Here is a 19,405-nt window from a genome sequence, read left to right on the forward strand (position 1 = left end):
AAAAATTGTAACAATAGAAATACTTGTAGCTAAGATGAATAACCCGAACCGAAGCTCAAAATAAATCAAGTCAAAGTCTAAAATAGTGTGATAATTGGTCGGTCTATATAAACTAGAAGGCTGGATAACCAAAATCGAAGCCCAAAATTGTGTGGCACCCGGAATCTCAAATTCCTGGATCCGCCTCTGTTAGTACTCTCACTCCTCTGAGTAGATTTAATATCGACAGAGAAAATTGATCGACTAAATGCAGGATACCACTTTCCCCTCAAATCATACAACCTCTGAAGCCAATTATTACTCCCACAATCCCTTTCTTTAATCATTTCTTGCCATACAGGTTCAAACTCCGACTCCGATTGCACCTCTTTAAGAGCTTATCAGAATATTTCTCTCTAAATTCTGGTTTCCAGTAAAGTTGAGGTATATTCTTTTGAGCATTTCTTTCAATATGCCATTAACATAAGCGATGACAAGTATTACGAAAAACTTCTTTCATGGCCTCTACAATTGCAGGAGCTTGATCAGTAAAAATGGTTTTTGGTGCTTTTCCTCCCATGGCGTTCAAAAATGTATTGAATAACCAAACAAAAGAACTTGTTGTTTCATCACATAAGAATGCACATCCAAAAACAACATTCTTCCAATGATTATTCACACCTACAAATGGAACACAAATCATGTCATATCTATTTATACGATATATAGTGTCAAAAATCATCACATCCCCAAAACACTCATAGTGCAACTTAGATATACTATCTCTCCAAAAAAAAATTGCACATTCTTCCATCTCCATCTACTTGAAAAGATTAAAAAAAAGTTTGAATCCTTTGATTGCATATGCATAAAACGATTCAGAAGAGTTTGAGCATCTCCACTATTAATCATACTTCTCTTACGTGCTTGGATGAAATTATAAGTGTCTTGTTCAATAAATCCAGCATTCTCAATACCACCTGCTTCATTTTGAATATACCTAACAAATTTTTTAGTGCGAATACCAGCATCAACCATAGAACTGAGAATGTCTTTAGTAGTACCTATAAGCCTTTGGCCAGACAATATGAAATGCCTCAAATTTTGTTCTATCATCAGATGGTTATGCTCATCAGAAAATTCAAATAGTTCCCATATTCCATTTGAAATCTTAAACTTTATACGAGCCATGCAATCACATAATGCCTCAAATTTTTCTCTACAATCAGATGGTTATGCTCATCAGAAAAATTCAAATACTTCCCATATCCCATTTGAAATTTTAAACTTTATACGAGCCATGCAATCACATAATGCCTCAAATTTTCTCTATCACCAGATGGTGCTCATCAGAAAATTCAAATACTTCCCATATCCCATTTGAAATCATTCTAACCTTTGAAGTTTTCTTTCTTGATAATTAAAATACAAAGGGGATTTCCCTTCACAAGAACAAAGAAATAAGCACCTTGTTAATTCTTTACTTCGGTTATATGTTTTTGCTCCCTTTCTAATACCGAAACCTTTTGCTACAGCAAAGGAATTGTATGCTTCGTATGATTCCTCTTCAGAGTCAAATTTCATCCCAATCTTAAAAGTAAAGTCATTGTCAATATCAAACACGTTATGCACCAATATGGAACAATCTTAATCATTAGTGTTTTGATCTACAAAATACAATCTAAATTAAGTTTTTCATTCTTAAAAAAATGTGCATAGTTGAAATTAGTAAATTGCATAGTCCTCAAGTTGAAGTTTGCCTTCATTGTCAAAATTCACATTGTCAGCAATCTGTACTCCCTCCATATTCTTTTTGTGCAAAGTATGTTTTGTTTCTTTTCTTCTTAATTGTTATGAATCCTAAATTGCTTCACCAAAAATTATCTTAAACACCCTTGCAGCAACTAAAAGTCCCAACAAAGACGTTTGGGGAACGGATGCCGTCAAATTTGATTTTGGAGATCTTTTTAATTTGTAATTTCCTTTTAGCTAAGCATCTAATAAGGAAAAATGTGGACTTCAATAATATCTTTTATATTTTATAATTAAATACAAGCTTGTGGGACCCACTAGTCCACTTATCAAATAATGAACTAGACTCGCATAAGTAGTGTTGGTTATGTGACTCACAAAATAAAATTTTTGTTCAAAACCTATACGAGAAATACTATATGTTGCAAGTCTTTTCATATTAATATGATGAAAAAATACATTCTAAAATGTAGATCAAAGTTCATATAGTTTGACTCTCAAAAAGCGAAACGTGACAAATAAAAATGTAAATCAAAGTTCATGAGTCAGATCGTGGAGTTATGTTGATGATGATGGCTATTTGGTGTGCTTAACATCGGTTCTGTAAATTACTACTATGTAGAAACATGAGGGGAGGTGGTTTCGTCGTCCACCTCCAACTCATGCTATTTAAAAAAAAAGAAAAAAAAAGGTGGACCCCATTTTAAAAAATAAACAATATAAAAGAAAACGTGGATGCCATATTAAAAAATCAAGTAATATCCATGAAATTCCCAAAGTATCCCCGTTAAGTCAATAATGATGGATTCATTGCCGCATGCGTATCGACCCATTAGTAGGAGCAAATGAAATCATTGTACAGCAAAAAACGTGGACTTCAAATCATTGCTTTTCTTCAAAAGGCTAAGTGGCCAAACCATACAATTTCCTTTCTTTTCTTATATTAGCTTGAGATCTAATCTAGATTTTAACTGTATTTGTTATTCCGTCATGTCATTTATTTGTTATGTTTACCAATATATATATATATATATATATATATATATATATATATATATATATATATTGGTAAACATAACAAATAAATGACATGACCTCCAAACTCATTTAAAAAAAAAAAAAAAAAAAAAAAAGTGGAGCCCATATTAAAAAATCAAGCAATGTCCATGTAATTCCCAAAGTATCTCCTATTGAGTCAATAATGGTGGATTCATTGCCACATGCGTATTAACCCATTAGTGGGAGCAAATAAAATCATTGTACAGCAAAAAATGTGAACTTCATCTTATTGTTTTTCTTCAAAAGATTAGGTAGTCAAACCATACAATTTCCTTTCTTTTCTTATATTAGCCAAAGATCTAGTCTGGCTATTTAACTATTGTATTTGCTATTCCGTCATGTCATTTATTTGTTATATTTATATATATATATATTTATTTATTTCTGAAAATTAATGTCGTAAAAGAAAAAATAATATTAAATGGAGAACAAATAATAAATAAGGTAAGTTAGTCAAATTGTAATTCTAATTGACGTTTCCTTAAAAAAAATGTGCAAAGAATAACACGACAAGTAAAATGAGCTAAACCAAGAACATTCACCAAAAATTAAAAAATAGTAGTTCTTCGTTTAAATAGAAAATCAAATTTCTACTTTGTTTGGTTTTAAACATGTAAAATTAATTTAATAATTTGAACAAGCATTATTCAAATCAAAATTTGATAAAAAATAATAAGTATTGTTTAGGTCCAATCTACATACATTAACAATAGAATATCTTACACCTTTAAATTATTCGAATTAAAATTCAAAGTATCAACTGATGCTTAAGTATTACTATTGTTTTGTCTCAAAAAGAGAAAAATAGTTTCCTTTTAAACAAGTCTTCTCTTTTAAAAAGTATTAATAAATCTTTGCAAACTTTGTATTCGTAACAAATACTAATATAATAAAATTGTGAATACAGAGCACAAACTACAATGTTATATTAATCGTGTATATATATATATATATATATATATATATATATATATATATATATATATATATATATATATATATATGCATAAAAACAGTGCAAACTTATGTATGTTTATTAGTAATATAAAATATATATATATATATTATCCTACCCAAACACAACTACATACATATAGATACACTATAATCCAAAGTATTGAGCCCGTGCGTAGCATGGGTACATGCCCGCTAGTATTATAATAAAACAAAGTACATAGCGTAACATAACGTAGATTACAACACTAAACACTACTTGCCAGATTTAGAATTATGGATGCAACTTCCTTACAGTTAATTTCGGAAACCTTGATGTTATAAATCATATATTACTCCCTCGGTCCCAATTTAAGTGGGCAGTATGTGACTAGGCACATTTTTTTAAAAAGAAACAAGAGTTTTTGAACTTTTAATCTAAAACATACCATAGACACTTGTGTACCTAAAAATTATTTCATTAACAGTAAAAGTTTACTATTATGGTGACTCTCACAATCACAGAGTTCATGTAGCGAACACGTAGATCAACAGTTGCGTGACCGAGCAGGATAATATTACTTTACTACTACTTCGAAAAGGGAGTTTGGTCGTCCCTCTTCGTCGTCCGTTGATGGGCCCCATTATTTTTATTAATGGGTCCTATATTAAACAGGCCCTAAAAAAAATGTAAAAAAAAAAAAATTGTGGATCCCATATATATTAAACAACAACTAATATTTAAAAAAAATTGTGGGCCTCATATTAAATACCAACCAGTATTATAAAAAAAAAAAGTGAATCCCATATTTAAAAAACAAATAATGTAAAAAAAAAAGTGGGCCCCATATTAAACACCATGCGTATTCGTAGCAAACACTAATTTAATAAAGTTTTAGATACGGAGCACAAATTACAATGTTATATCAATCGTGTTTTGAACATAATATATATAAAAAAAAAAAAAATTAGGCCCCATATTAAACAGGCCCACAAAAAAAATCATATTAAGAGCCCGTTTGGATTGGCTTATAAAAATTTGTTTGTACTTAAGTAAAATGAAAAAAATAAGTTGGGGTAGTCCAACTTATTTTTTTTTATAAGTTGTTTTTTCTTATAAATTTGCTTTTAGATAAAGTAAGTTAAATGGGTCCAATTATTTTTTTGAGCTTATTTTAAGCACAAAATGACTTTAATTTGACTTACCAAACACTTAAAAATTTTTGAAAACGACTTATAAGCCAACTTATAAGCAAATCCAAACGGGCTCTAAATACCAACCAGTATTATTAAAAAAAAAAAAAAATCGAATCTCATATTTAAAAAACAAACAATGTTAAATAAAAAAAAAAAAAAGTGGACCCCATATTAAACACTATGCGTATTCGTAGCAAACACTAATATAATAAAGTTTTAGATACGGATCACAAATTACAATGTTATATCAATCGTGTTTTGAACATAGTATATATAAAAAAAAAAAAAAAAAAAAAAAAAGTGGCCCCATATTAAACACCATGCGTATTCGTAGCAAACACTAATATAATAAAGTTTTAGATACGGAGTACAAATTATAATGTTATATCAATCGTGTTTTGAACATAGTACATATAAAAAAAAAAAAAAATTGGGCCCCATATTAAATAGGCCCATAAAAAAAAATTGTGGGCCCTATATATATTAAACAACAACTAATATTAAAAAAAATGTAGGCCCCATATTAAACACCATCAAGTATTAAAAAAAAAGGTGGAACCCACCATATCCAAACTCACTGGAAAAAAAAAGTGAACCCCATATTAACAAAATCAAGTAATATTAAAAAAAAAGTGAATCCCATATTAAAAAAACAAACAATGTTAAAAAAAATTGTGGGCCCCATATTAAATACCGTGCGTATTCGAAGCAAACACTAATATAATAAAGTTTTAAATACGGAGCACAAACTACAATGTTATATTAATCGTGCTTTGAACATAGTATCCCATATTGACAAAATCAAGCAATATATAAAAAAAATTAAAAATGAATCTCATATTAAAAAAATAAATAATGTCAAAAAAAAAAAGTGTAGACTTTGTATTCTTAGCAAACACTAATATAATAAAGTTTTAGATACGGAGCACAAATTACAATGTTATATCAATCGTGTTTTGAACATAATATATATAAAAAAAAAAAAAATTGGGCCCCATATTAAACAGACCCATTAAAAACAAATTGTAAAAAAAAAATTGTGGGCCCTATATGTATTAAACAACAACTAATATTAAAAAAAATGTGGGCCCCATATTAAACACCATCCAGTATTAAAAAAAAAAAGTGAAACCCGCCACATCCAAACTCACGAAAAAAAAAATGAATCCCATATTAACAAAATCAAGTAATATTAAAAAAAAAAAAAGGGAATCCCATATTAAAAAAACAAACAATGTTAAAAAAAATTGTGGGCCCCATATTAAATACCGTGCGTATTCGTAGCAAACACTAATATAATAAAGTTAGTACAAACTACAATGTTATATTAATCGTGCTTTGAACATAGTATCTCATATTGACAAAATCAAGCAATATATAAAAAAAAAAAAATGAATCCCATATTAAAAAAATAAACAATGTCAAAAAAAAAGTGTAGACTTTGTATTCTTAGCAAACACTAATATAATAAAGTTTTAGATACGGAACACAAATTACAATGTTATATCAATCGTGTTTTATATATATATATATATATATATAAAAAAAAAAAATTATATATAAACGGGCCCATTAAAAAAAAATTGTGGGCCCTATATATATTAAACAACAACTAATATTAAAAAATAATTGAGCCCCATATTAAACACCATCCAGTATTAAAAAAAAAAAAGTGGAACCCGCCACATCCAAACTCACGAGAAAAAAAAAGTGAACCCCATATTAACAAAATCAAGCAATATTAAAAAAAAAAGAAATTGTGGGCCCCATATTAAATACCGTGCGTATTCGTAGCAAACACTAATATAATAAAACTTTAAATACAGAGCACAAATTACAATGTTATATTAATCGTTTTTTGAACATAATATCCCACATTGACAAAATCAAGAAATATATAAAAAAAAAAAAATGAATCCCACATTATGGGCCCCATATTAAACACCATCCAATATTAAAAAAAAAAAAAGTGAAACCCACCACATCCAAACTCACGGGAAAAAAAAAAGTGAACCCCATATTAACAAAATCAAGCAATATTGAAAAAAAAAGGTGAATCCCATATTTAAAAAATAAATAATGTTAAAAAAAAATGTGGGCCCCATATTAAACACCATGCGTATTCGTAGCAAACACTAATATAATAAAATTTTAAATACGAAGCACAAACTAAAATGTTATATTACTCGTGTTTTGAACATAATATCCCATATTGACAAAATCAAGCTATTATGTTCACTAAATATACTTAAAATATTTATATTTTAAAATATTTATATTTTAAAATAAGATGGAATTTAATGCAAAAGACAACATGACAAGTAAAATGAGCTAAACCGAAAATATTTACCAATAATTAAAAAATAGTATTTCTTCGTTTAAATAGAAAATCAATTTCTATAACAAGTCTTCTCTTTTAAAAAATATTAATAAATTTGCCGATTTTGTATTCATAGCAAACATTAATATAATAAAATTTTAGATACGGAGCACAAACTACAATGTTATATTAATCATGTTTTAAACATAACATATACTATATATATATATATATAATCACTATTCAAAGACAACTACATACACATAAATGCACTATAATCGAAAGTGTTGAACCCGTGCACAGCACGGGTATAAGCCGTCTAGTTAAACAAAATAGTGCACACCACAGATAAAAGTGAAACAACACACCATGCTACCAAGGATTCCTCAACCCCAAGTTACTCTGATAAAGCTTCATCATCAAGCATAATCATAACATCAAAACACCTTTTTCCTTGTCTTAGTGATAACACAAATAATTCTACATTCTTAATAAAACAACTAGGAGAGTAGAAGACACATCACTACACTTCTTTTCAGGTCTTAATAGTAGCACAAGTGACGCTACATTTTCAATAATTACTACTACAAGAGTAAGACTGACGAGCTTAAAGAGATGACAAGCTCACTGTGTAGCTTTCACGTCAACATTGGAATCGGGAGGGCACTCATCACCTGCCAAAAATAAAACGTTAATGATTCTAGCCACTTGAAAAAAAAAAAAAAAAAAAAAAAAAAAAGCAAAACAGGGCTGACCCAAAACAAATTTAAAACATGAATTTCTCATAATTTGTATGTATATAAAACAATTTGGCAGTTCTAACTTGCAGAAAGCAAACACCTAGAACCAGAAAATGCAAAAATTGCTCTCAAGAAAGACAAGTTGCAACGGCAAGGGTGTTGAATGTTTTAGGTATAACATTATTTGACGTGAAACAAAAATCCCGCCTACTAAAGTGTTTGCCAAAGTAACCTAATTAGGAAGGATATTGTCCCCGTTGACTCTCATTTGAACAATTTGAAAAGAAAGGAAACAAGGGCTCACAAAGGGACATTAGGAACTTCTCCACTTCTTTTTACACTTTTCACTAAACATGAACTTTTTCTAATGATTTAGATAACTCGATGCTCTTTCTGAAAAGCTACATTTTGTCCGACACATTCTGCTTTCTAAACACCTTGAATACGAGGTTCTCTCCTTGTTCATCATAAACCTTACTCAACCACAAAGGTAGGGATGCTCTTAATAGTGATTTAGCCAAAATCCTTGTTGCTAAATAACTACAGATCAGCATTTTGAGCTTAAAGCTTTTTGGTGAAATGCACACATAATAGCAGCAACATAATTTTTAAAACATTAGCAATAAATGTTCGCATATGGAATATAAAGGGTCCAACGGAGTGAAATGGATAGTGATACCGCGGACCTCAGGTTGGGCCAGTTGTATTTTTGTGTATCATGCATATGCATAAATCCATGACCTGTATGCTAGAAAAACCATAGATCCCTCCCCCCCCCCAAAAAAAAAAACATGCCAACGCAAGAAAAACCCCACAAGAGACAAGGAAATCCCAAGAGGGCACAAATATTGGAAGTTCATACTAAGCATAGGCATGTATAAGCAATATAAGTAACAAGGGGAGCTATGAAAATTAATAAGTTTACCTTCATCACTGGATGTTTTCTTAAGCCTGCAAAATGAAAGAATTCTCTTTCCACTAATTCCCCAGTACCCCAATGCTTGAAATGTCTTTACAGCGTTGGGAGCATCAGAATCCCTGGCTCGAAAGGTGTTGTAACACCAATATCCAGCAGCAAGTGATGCGTTCACAGTCACATTTTCGACAAATTCGAATCTTTTATTCTAATAAAGAGAAGAAACCCAAATTACAAGGGCAGATAACATTTTTTTTTCCTCTAATAACCAAAAGGATTAATAGCGCTTTTGGTCCCTCAATTATATGTAGATTCTACTTTCCGTCCTTGTAAGATTTGACTAAGCTCATTTAACCTCCAATTACTTGAAACATGCACTTTTGATCCGTTTGCTTATGAATATTCACATATTTTCAGGATTATTAAACCTTCGGTGTTTAATTATCCATGTGTTGTCCTGTTCAAAAAAAAAAAAAAATTATCCATGTGCTATGTAAACTTGTATTGTTCCCCCATATTTCAGGGCATTATGTTTTTTTTTTTTTTCTGGAAAATGGTAATGTACCATATTTCGGGTAAAAGATATACTTCTAAATAGTTCAAATATAACACATTTCCTTCCTCAAATGGACCAAAAACATGCATTTTAATAATTGAAAGTTAAATGTGTCGAGTCCTATATCACAAGGACCAAAACTAGAATTTAGCAATAACTGAAGGACCAAAACTGCTATTATCCCTAACCAAAAAGAACAAGTCAGTGCACTTACATTCTGTAAATTGTAAGCATCAATGGCTAGGCAGGATATCTCAACAAACTTTGGGCCATGCTCTTTACCCCTCCGGTGTGGAATAATTGGAGCTCCAATACTCACACCCAATTCCACATCCAAAGTGATATCAAAACCCTAATTGCATAAACCAACAAGACAGATAAATCAAAAACAAACAAAAAAAAAATACAACTATAAAAAGCATCATACTAATAATGTAGGTAGCTACCTTGCTCTCATCAATACCATAAGTTATACAACGTTTGGTGGGTTTTTGGTCTTTCCACGTAAAAAATAGCATTGCTAATACAATGTTTAATTCATGTTTCTCTCTTCCGCATAACTAATACTAGTATAAATCATGTAGAAACCTATGTATTATTTTATGCAGGCTAGAAGATAGAATAACTTATACATGAATAGCTAATACATGAATAACTAATACATGAACAACTAAATACTTGTATTACAATGAAGCAGAATGACTTTCGGACCTATAGAGTAAGAAAGATGGGCTGGTGCTTGCAATGGTTGTACCAAGTGCAGTTAGTGTAGTTCACACCTGTGGATAGTTGATTTACAGAAGAAGTACACAAGTTTCATTGGTTGTACCTGAACCCCTTAAGTTTGGTTTCTTTATTTACACAATTACCCCATTTTCCCTTGTAATAGTTATTATAGACCCATAAGTTAGCTAGGGCATCTCACTTATATTCTGCTATGTAACCCTTTTGGAACTTTATCAATTACCCATATCTAGTATAGCTTAGCTTAACTACTTTAGTTGTAGATTTTAGCTCAAAATCCATCCTGCAACATACTAATAACAGCATACATGCATAACTAAATCATGTATTACTGATACCTGCATAAACTCTAACCAAAACGAAACAACCCTTAATTGCCTAAACCAACAAGAAGGACAAATCAAATAAAAAAAAAAAGTGCAAAAAGCACCATACGAATAACGTAGGTACCTACCTCGCTCTCATCAATATAAATGTTTTTCTTTTCCGTATAACTAATACATGTATAAATTATGAAGAAATCTATGTATTCTTTTATGTAGGGCATAACTTATACATGAACAAGTAATACCCATATTACAAATATATGCATAACTAATACACGCATACACGCATAACTACATCATGTATTACTAATATATGCATAACTCTAACCAGGTACCAAATGACCCCCTAATAATTGCATAAACCAACAAGACACGACAAATCAAAAACGCAACAACATAGCCAGTGTGGTCCCACAAGTGGGGTCTGGGGAGGGCAACAGGTACGCAGACCTTACCCCTACCTTGGGACCCTGGGCTGCAAACACGTACCTCGCTCTCATCGATCTGTCTATTATACTCGTCCCGCATTTCTCGGGTCATCCTTTGGTTACCAGCATACATATCATCATCAGAATCATACTCTTCTGTTTCCACATTATTCTTCACACTAATTTCCTCTTCCAATTTTCGCTTCCCCTAACGAGCAACCTCTGCCATCCTTTTAGTCCTAACCCGAAACGCCTCTTTCCCCAAATTTATAAATATTGTTCATTTTTTTGCACGGATTGCCCTTCTTTTGGGGTGGTCTTTAAATTTTGCCCCTCATATTTGTGTTCTTTAAGTTTTGCCTTTCGCTTGGATACCTGAGATTCTGGGTTCGAACCCCCGCTCAGGCATAAAATAACAAAATAATTTCGCAAGACGGGAAATTTCGGGAGAGTGTATGCGGATCCGAAGATACAATCCTTAAGGAAAAACCAAAGTTATGCCGGAGGGGGCAGACTTTGCCTTGAGACATTTTTTTTTTTAACTTTTCAAGGCACACTTTTAGTTAAGGCATACTTTTGGTTATGCCTTAATTAAAAGTATGCCCCATAAGGCATAGTTCCTTAAGGAAAAATTTTGCCCCATAAGGCAAAACTAAATTATGCCTTGAGGAAAAGTTATGCCCCCTCCGGCATAACTTTAGTTTTTCCTTAAGGAAGTTATGCCGGAGGGGGCCGACACTTTGCCTTGAGACATTTTTTTTTTTTTTAACTTTTCAAGGCACACTTTTAGTTAAGGCATATTTTTTGTTATACCTTAATTAAAAGTACGCCCCATAAGGCATAATTCCTTAAAGAAAAGTTTTGCCCCATAAGGCAAAACTAAATTATGCCTTGAGGAAAAGTTATGCCCCCTCCGGCATAACTTTAGTTTTTCCTTAAGGAAGTTATGCCGGAGGGGGCAGACTTTGCCTTGAGACATTTTTTTTTTTTTTTAAAACTTTTCAAGGCACACTTTTAGTTAAGGCATACTTTTGGTTATGCCTTAATTAAAAGTCTGCCCCATAAGGCATAGTTCCTTAAGGAAAAGTTTTGCTCCATAAGGCATAACTAAACTATGTCTTGAGGAAAAGTTATGCCCCCTCCGGCATAACTTTAGTTTTTCCTTAAGGAAGTTATGCCGGAGGGGCGGAACACTCCCTCCAGCCCCCGCCTTGCGAAATTATTTCTTTATTTTATACTTGAGCGGGGGTTCGAACCCAAAACCTCAGGTATCCAAGCTAAGGGCAAAACTTAAAGACCACAAATATGAGGGGCAAAATTTAAAGACCGCAAATATGAGGGGCAAAATTTAAAGACCACCCCAAAAGAAGGGCAATTCTGCGAATTGCCCAATATTGTTGCTTTCCCCCAATCCGCGAATTCAATTATTTAAGTGGCATCTGATGTTGGCCCACGTAATAAGACTGGGTGCAGCAGACACAAATAGTGGCCCAATTTACACACGCCCAATTTAGCGGTGAAGGCGTTTGGCTATGACAACCAAATATTTTTCACTTTTTTTGGGGAATTTTAAAGTTGAAGTTGAAGAAGAATGTTATATCCGCATTTTGCACACTCGGATAATTTGAGATAATTGTGACTAGTAAGAAATAAGGTAATATTTTGATTTTATTTAATATATATATGTTGTTCATGAAAATATTGATGTGGAGATATGGAGGAAGGCTAAGGGTAAAATTGAAAATTTGAAAAAATGGTTTCATGAATTATAAAGTGTCATGAAATAAAGTGGGCTTGGAAGAAAAAAAAATTTGGGCTTGACAATGGCGAAGAGGTGGCCGGCCATAGTGAGGAATGGGCCAAGGCCCATGTCAAATTTAAACCCGAGTATTAAAAAGGAGAAGGCCACCATTTTTCATATCATTTTAGAACCTTCGAGAACAAAAAAAAGAAGAGAGCACAAAAGAGGCCATTCAGCCAAATAGAATAGAAAAAAAAATCTTGAAGCCTTAATCCTTGGTCCAAAAATTCATCTCTTTTTGAATTCCTACTAATCTCAAGACCCTCTTCAACGTGGTATAATTATTTAAGCGAGAAAACTACTTTGGTGGCAAGTGGAAAAATTGAAGAAAAGGTAAGAATTGCTATTCCTTTACATGTTATGGAAGATTTATATGTGTTGTAGTAAGTAGAATTGAATGAAAATCACGGAAGTGGTGTGTTGCGGGTGTGGCCATGTGAGTGTGTGTGGTAGTGTGGCCGTATGGCATTGTATATTGGAGAGGAGATGAATTCATTTTATTTAGTGTATTAGTTGTGTTGTTGTGGACTTTATGATGCAATTGGAAGTTTAATGATTCAAATCGGCATGAAAATTGGTTGTAAGTTGTTGTAGGAAATTATGTGATTTTATTATAATTTTATGTAATTATGGGAATGGAGTTGCTAAGGTGTAAATTGTTGTTGTTGTTGATGAATTTGAAAGAAGAAAATGCGTCGTCATAGTTTCGTTGCATCTGTAGAAGTTTCGGGTGGAATATGGTGTTAGTGGGATTGTTTGAATATTGTACAAATAGTTTAAAGTGTTCTTGAATTGCGTTTGAATGATCTTGGATTAGTAATGAATACGTGAGTGTTGATGTCGGTTTAAATGTATGTAGTTGAATTAAATGTTGATGAATTATGTAGAGAAGAAGGTTACTAATGTTAGAATATGTCTTAGATTGATTGTTGGTATTATTGGAAAAATTGTTGGTATTGTTCACTACTAAAAAACTGCTAAAAATCGACGGATCAAAAACCGACTCACTGGGTCGTTTAAAAAAACCGACGGAAAACCGACTCACAGAGTCGGTTTTTTGTATTTTTAATTATTTTAAATTATTTTAATCAGAAAACCGACGGACAACATCGGTTTTTTTGGCAGAATTTTGAAAATATAATTCCACCAAAATAAACCGACGTGCCACGTCGGTTTAATTAAAAAAAAAATATTAATATAAAACCGACGTCGTACGTCGGTTTTATTTTAAAAAATATTATAAATAATATACAATTCATTTTGTTTTTAAAAAAAATAATAAACATTTTTTTTTTAAGAAACCGACGGACAGAGTCGTTTTTTTTAAATTATTCGGGTCAAAATCCGGTCAAATGTGCGGAAAAAACCGACGGACAGAGTCGGTTTTGTCCGTCGGTTTTTTCTATATATTGGCAGAAACGGGATTCTTTCCCATTTCAGCTATCCCCACCCTCCCCAAACCCTAACCGCCGCCGCCGCCCCCCTTCCCTCCGCCCGACGCTGCCTCCCATTTCGCCGCCCAACGCCGCCGCCGCTGCAGCCTCCTTCCCCCTACCCCAAACCCATTTTGAAGGTTAGTTTCTCTTAAATTAGGGCATTTAAAATTCTTTTAATCTTAGTTTTATTTGTAGATTTTAGGCCTAATGCTCGTCTATTTAGCTTTGTTAAACATCATTTGCAATGTTATTAATGTTGAATTTGTGAAAAAAAAAAAAAAAAGTAAACTTTATTTGCCTAGTTTAATTTACTTGTCATTTTTTTTTTGGGTTGAGATTGTGCTATATTTCATATTCTTTGTCAATGTATTTGTGTTAGCTTAGTTATCATTCTTTGTAATATTGTTGATGTTGAATATGTGCAAAAATATATACTTTAATTATTTGACTAGTTTTTTTGTTGTTGTTGGATTGTGCTTTTTGTTAGAAACCCATAAGTTATTAGAATTGTTATTGATCATTCTAAATTAGAATGGATTGAGATTGTGCTTTTCAAAGTTAGAATTGTTAAGTTATAGTATTTCTATAACCTCAATACTAAAATGTAGATTTTATTTCTCTAGATTTACTTTTCAATTTTTAGAATTGGTTGGAATTGTGCTTTTCAAATTAAGTTAGAATTATTAAGTTATGTTAGAATTATTAAGTTATAATATTTCTATAACCTCAAAACTAAAATGTAGATTTTATTTGACTAGATTTACTTTTCAATTTTTAGAATTAAAGTTAGAATCCATAAGTTATTAAAGTTAGAATTGTTATTGAGAATTCAAAGTTAGAATTAGTTGGGATTGTGCTTTTCAAAATTATATTAAAGTTAGAATTTATAAATTATTAAAGTTAAAATTTATAAATTATTAAAGTTAGAATTGTTATTGAGAATCCAAAGTTAGAAATGGTTGGGATTGTTTTCTTAAGTTATATTTTAAGTCAGAATTCTTAAGTTATAATATATTTCTAGAACCTCAATAATTTGTGGGTATATTTTTGTAGATGGATCGTATGTGGATGTATAATATGAATAATAGTAATCGTGTGGGTGTACGTGATGAATTTGTTGAAGGTGTTGATGGGTTTATCAAACATGCAATGACACTTTACCCTTTTCAAAATGAAGGGGTAATTAGGTGTCCTTGTTCTCATTACGGTGTATGAAGTATTTGAAACCGGAAGCGGTTAGGGTTCATTTATATAGTCGTGGGTTTAAGCGAAATATTATGTTTGACTGATCATGGAGAGGCGATGGGGTCAATGGTATATTTTACAATATTGTTGTCGGTGAAAGTAGTGTGTCGCGGGAATATAGTCACGTCCAATATGATAGAGTTAATGATATGGTTAATGATGCTTTTGGCATACGATGCTGGGTTTGAACACGAGCAAAATTTTGAGCAACCTCCTAATGAAGAAGCAATGCGCTTCTGTCAAGAATTAGAAGAGGTTAGTCATCCACTTTGGGTATGGAGTCAGCATTCTAAGTTGTTTGTTGTAGTTAGAATGATTACTATCAAATCAGATTGGACTTTTCGAAGCTGCTATGGATTCAATGATTAAGCTTGTAGGGGAACTAGTTAGTCCGGAATTCGACATACCTAAGAGTTACTATGAAGCAAAGAGATTGGTTTCCAAATTAGGATTGTCTTATGATAGAATTCATTGTTGTCCAAACGGTTGTATGTTGTTCTATAAGCAAGATGTTGATTTAAATGAATGTAAAATATGTGGACATGCGCGTTATAAGCGGACACCAAGTGGGAAGACGGTTCCAATTAAGGCGATGCATTATTTACCTATTATACCTAGGTTAAAGAGGTTGTTTGCATCGCCGAGTTCTGCTCCTCACATGAGATGGCACAGCGAAAATAGAAGGCCACCTGGTGTTATGTGTCATCCATCGGATGGAGAAGCGTGGAAACATTTTGATAGAACTTATCCTGATTTTGCTAGTGAATCAAGAAACATTCGTTTGGGTTTGTGTGCGGATGGTTTCACACCATACTCTATTTCGGCTGCACCCTATTCTTGTTGGCCTGTATTTCTTACTCCATATAATCTACCGCCTGAGATGTGTATGAAAAGTCCCTATATATTCCTAAATTGTGTTATCCCTGGTCCTCGTAATCCAAAAGTTTTGATTGATGTCTATCTACACCTTTGATTGATGAGTTAAAACAATTGTGGTGTGAAGGTGTAGTGACATATGATATATCAACTTAGAGCAATTTCAATATGCGTGCTTCTTTGATGTGGACTGTTAACGATTTTCCTACGTATGGGATGTTGTCTGGTTGGATGACTGCTGGAAAGCTTGCTTGTCCTCATTGCATGGAAACTAGTATCCAGGTTACCCTAAGAAGAAGATAACATTATTTCGGTGCAAGTGGTTTGATCCAAGCCAAAGAGGTACAAGGGTGAATCGTCAACATAACATAATTGAAGTCAAACACACAAGACAATACAATCGCTATAATCCCTTTATAATTGCACAAAATGCTAAGCGGTGTCTATTATGCTCCATATCCTTTGCGTAGGGATAAGGGTGATTGGTGGGTGGTTATAAAGACTAAGCTTTGTGGGGAGGATTGAGGTCGATAATGCATTAGATGTGGCGTATCAAAATGATGTAACAGTTGTTCATCAAACGGTTGACACGAGTTAGAAAATAGTTTGGAACATCCTCAACACATATTGGAAGAAGTTGATGAAGATGATGTAACTATCATAGAAAATGTTGAGGAAGAATCGACCGATGGACTGAAACAAGCGATGAGGAAGAATCATCGATGAAAATGAAACAAGCGAGGATGAGTGAGAGGATGACTAGTTGCATGTTAGTTTATTCTATACTTGATAATAACACAATTCTATACTTGTTAAATTTTTACCTACGATCAATATATCATTATTGAGTTATTAATTTTATGTATGCGAGATGTCATCGGTGGTAGTGATCAAGGTAGAGGTAGAGGTAGAGGTAGAGATAGAGGTAGACGGAGGTACTAGTAAGAGAAAAGATAAAAGACCTATAGATCCTACGGCTACTAGTAGTCGATCCATTCCGTCCGCTCCACATACGATCTACTCCGCCTTCTTTTTTTATGCACGGCTCTTCTATGCGGGGCCGATGCGGTCGATGGGTCTTTCCCGGCACCACCTCGGCCGACATCATTTACCTATCCTACTTCTATACCTACACCTATGTATTGCCCACCACGTGGCAGATCTCCTAGCACATCGGCCACTTTGTCTTCTTCTCCTTCTCCTTCTCCAAATGGTACACCTCCAAGTGTATCTAATTTGCGCCTTAGAGATAGCAGCTCTGAGCCTGAGTCACTGCCATCCAACCAGTCTCAGACCCATCGTCGTCCTCCTGCACCTGCTCCTGCACCTGCTCCTGCACCTGCACCTGCACCGGCTCCTATGCAGGGACCGATACATCATGGTTTACAACCGGGAGATAGAGATGCGATAGGTTGGATTTTCATCGTGCCTGAGGGAGTTGGGTAAGATTGTCTTTTATTAAGTTTTCCTAACGTTTTTTTTCATCTTAATCTAATATGCATTATTTTTTTTAACTGCAGGTTCTATCCAGATCACGACACTACAAAAGTCATCTTTTGGATGTTGTTCGGAGGCTTTATGGCAATCATTTTTATACTTCATGGATCGAAATCCCATATGATACTCGACAGGCTATGTTTAGAGAGTTTAACGTATGCATCTTATTATACATATTTTATAACTTGAATTTACTTTTATATAAATCATCTAACATTAGATATTTGATTTGCAGATGTATTGTACATGGGATCAATGGACAATGATAGGATTCTTGCAAACTTTGAGAAGAAGGGGAGTGCAAGGTTGTTTGATTGGTTTTCGAGGGCTAGAAGGTATATGACGATGCCCCAATGGCTAAACGCTGAACAGTGGGAGAAACTTAAGGCATATTGGCAAACTCCTGAGTTTATCGCCAAGTCTGAGCAGCAAAGGCGCCCGTGCATCCCGAAAGGTGGCTCTTTGCACACTTTGCGGGTGCAAAGTCGAGGGCACGTGGCTAGGACAATGGTAAGTAATTTTATACTTTTAAAGTTACCTACGATCAATATATCATTATTGAGCTATTAATTTTATGTTTAACTTGTTTTTGTTTTTGCAGAAAAAAGCTACGGGACAGATGCCAACTCAGGATCAGCTATTCCTAAAGACCTATACAAAAAAGAAGAAGCACGAGTCGGATCCGACCTTATGGGTTGAGGACAGGGCTCGTGATTCCTATGTAAATGATAATTTTATTATTTAAGTAATTATATATAAGTTTAATTATGATAATATTCGTTATATACTAAGTTTCATTTTTTAATATACAGAGGCAATATATGGATCATGTGGACCAGTACAGCCAAACTCAGCCTGAGCATCCGAGCCGTCCTCCACCGGAATTAGAGATAGATTTTTGGTGTAGAGCAGTTGGGGAGTACAAAAGGGTAGAGCGTACGGTCTAGGCCCAAGGAACAACTTAAGTCGCCTTCGGTCGAGATTGCGAGGTGAAGGGTCTTCTCGACAAGCCGAGGGAGTTGATGATGTTCAGGTCGCAGCTATGGCGCAGCAAATTGCTGAACTTAATAGGAAATTAGCTGAAACTGAGGTAAGAAGAGTTGAGGAAAGTAACACCATGAAAGCGAATATTGAATTGCTAATGGCACAAGTTAAAAGCCACATCGCATGTGGACGTTTTGGTGTGCCCCCTTCTCCCCCTCCCTCGACCCCGGAAGATGATGATGACGGTGATTTCGTAGCCGAACACCGGATGATCGGTTGTAGTAGTTTGAATTTAATAATGGACTTATGTTAAAACTAGTTAATGGTACTTTTGGTTGGTCATTTAAATATTTCAGAACTTTGAAGGTTTATTTAGATCGTATTTGATGTGTTTTCTTATTACTTAGGATGATTTTATGTGTTGTAGCTCTTTTAGAATTGATTTGGAGCATTTTAATGCTAGTTTTGAGCAGCTTTTGTTATTGGTTTCTGAGCAGATTTTGGTACTGGTTTTTGTGCAGGTGTGGTTGCAGAAAATGCATGATTTGCATCTTTGAAAATTTTCCGGAAAACCGACGGAAAATCGACTCGTCCGTCGGTTTTCCGGAAATTAATT

General features: G+C 33.4%; 1 protein-coding gene and 1 long non-coding RNA gene across 5 annotated transcripts; one reads left to right on the forward strand and one right to left on the reverse strand.

Annotated features, from left to right (window-relative positions):
* Nucleotides 1-5,769: 5,769 nt before the first annotated feature.
* Nucleotides 5,770-7,150, forward strand: LOC132041414 (uncharacterized). 2 transcript variants are annotated; one of them, XR_009411021.1, is made up of 2 exons: nucleotides 5,770-6,045; nucleotides 6,891-7,150. It is a non-coding gene; the product is annotated as an uncharacterized LOC132041414 (long non-coding RNA). The 2 variants fall into 2 exon arrangements; XR_009411022.1 differs by lacking the exon at nucleotides 6,891-7,150 and adding an exon at nucleotides 6,594-6,677.
* Nucleotides 7,151-7,622: 472 nt separating this feature from the next.
* LOC132041408 (uncharacterized) lies at nucleotides 7,623-11,230 on the reverse strand. Of its 3 annotated transcripts, none has more exons than XM_059432121.1 (4): nucleotides 11,012-11,230; nucleotides 9,667-9,804; nucleotides 8,906-9,104; nucleotides 7,623-7,914 (listed from the first exon to the last, which is right to left on the reverse strand). In XM_059432121.1, exons 1-4 carry the CDS (start codon nucleotides 11,081-11,083, stop codon nucleotides 7,865-7,867), a joined length of 459 nt encoding a protein of 152 aa, XP_059288104.1. In that variant the 5' UTR covers nucleotides 11,084-11,230; the 3' UTR covers nucleotides 7,623-7,864. The 3 variants fall into 3 exon arrangements, with proteins under 3 accessions (XP_059288104.1, XP_059288107.1, XP_059288105.1); XM_059432124.1 differs by having other exon boundaries at nucleotides 10,984-11,230; XM_059432122.1 differs by having other exon boundaries at nucleotides 10,978-11,230.
* Between the last annotated feature and the right edge of the window lie 8,175 nt (nucleotides 11,231-19,405).

Source organism: Lycium ferocissimum, unplaced genomic scaffold, assembly GCF_029784015.1.
Source record: "Lycium ferocissimum isolate CSIRO_LF1 unplaced genomic scaffold, AGI_CSIRO_Lferr_CH_V1 ctg1011, whole genome shotgun sequence".
Taxonomy (NCBI): Eukaryota; Viridiplantae; Streptophyta; class Magnoliopsida; order Solanales; family Solanaceae; genus Lycium; species Lycium ferocissimum.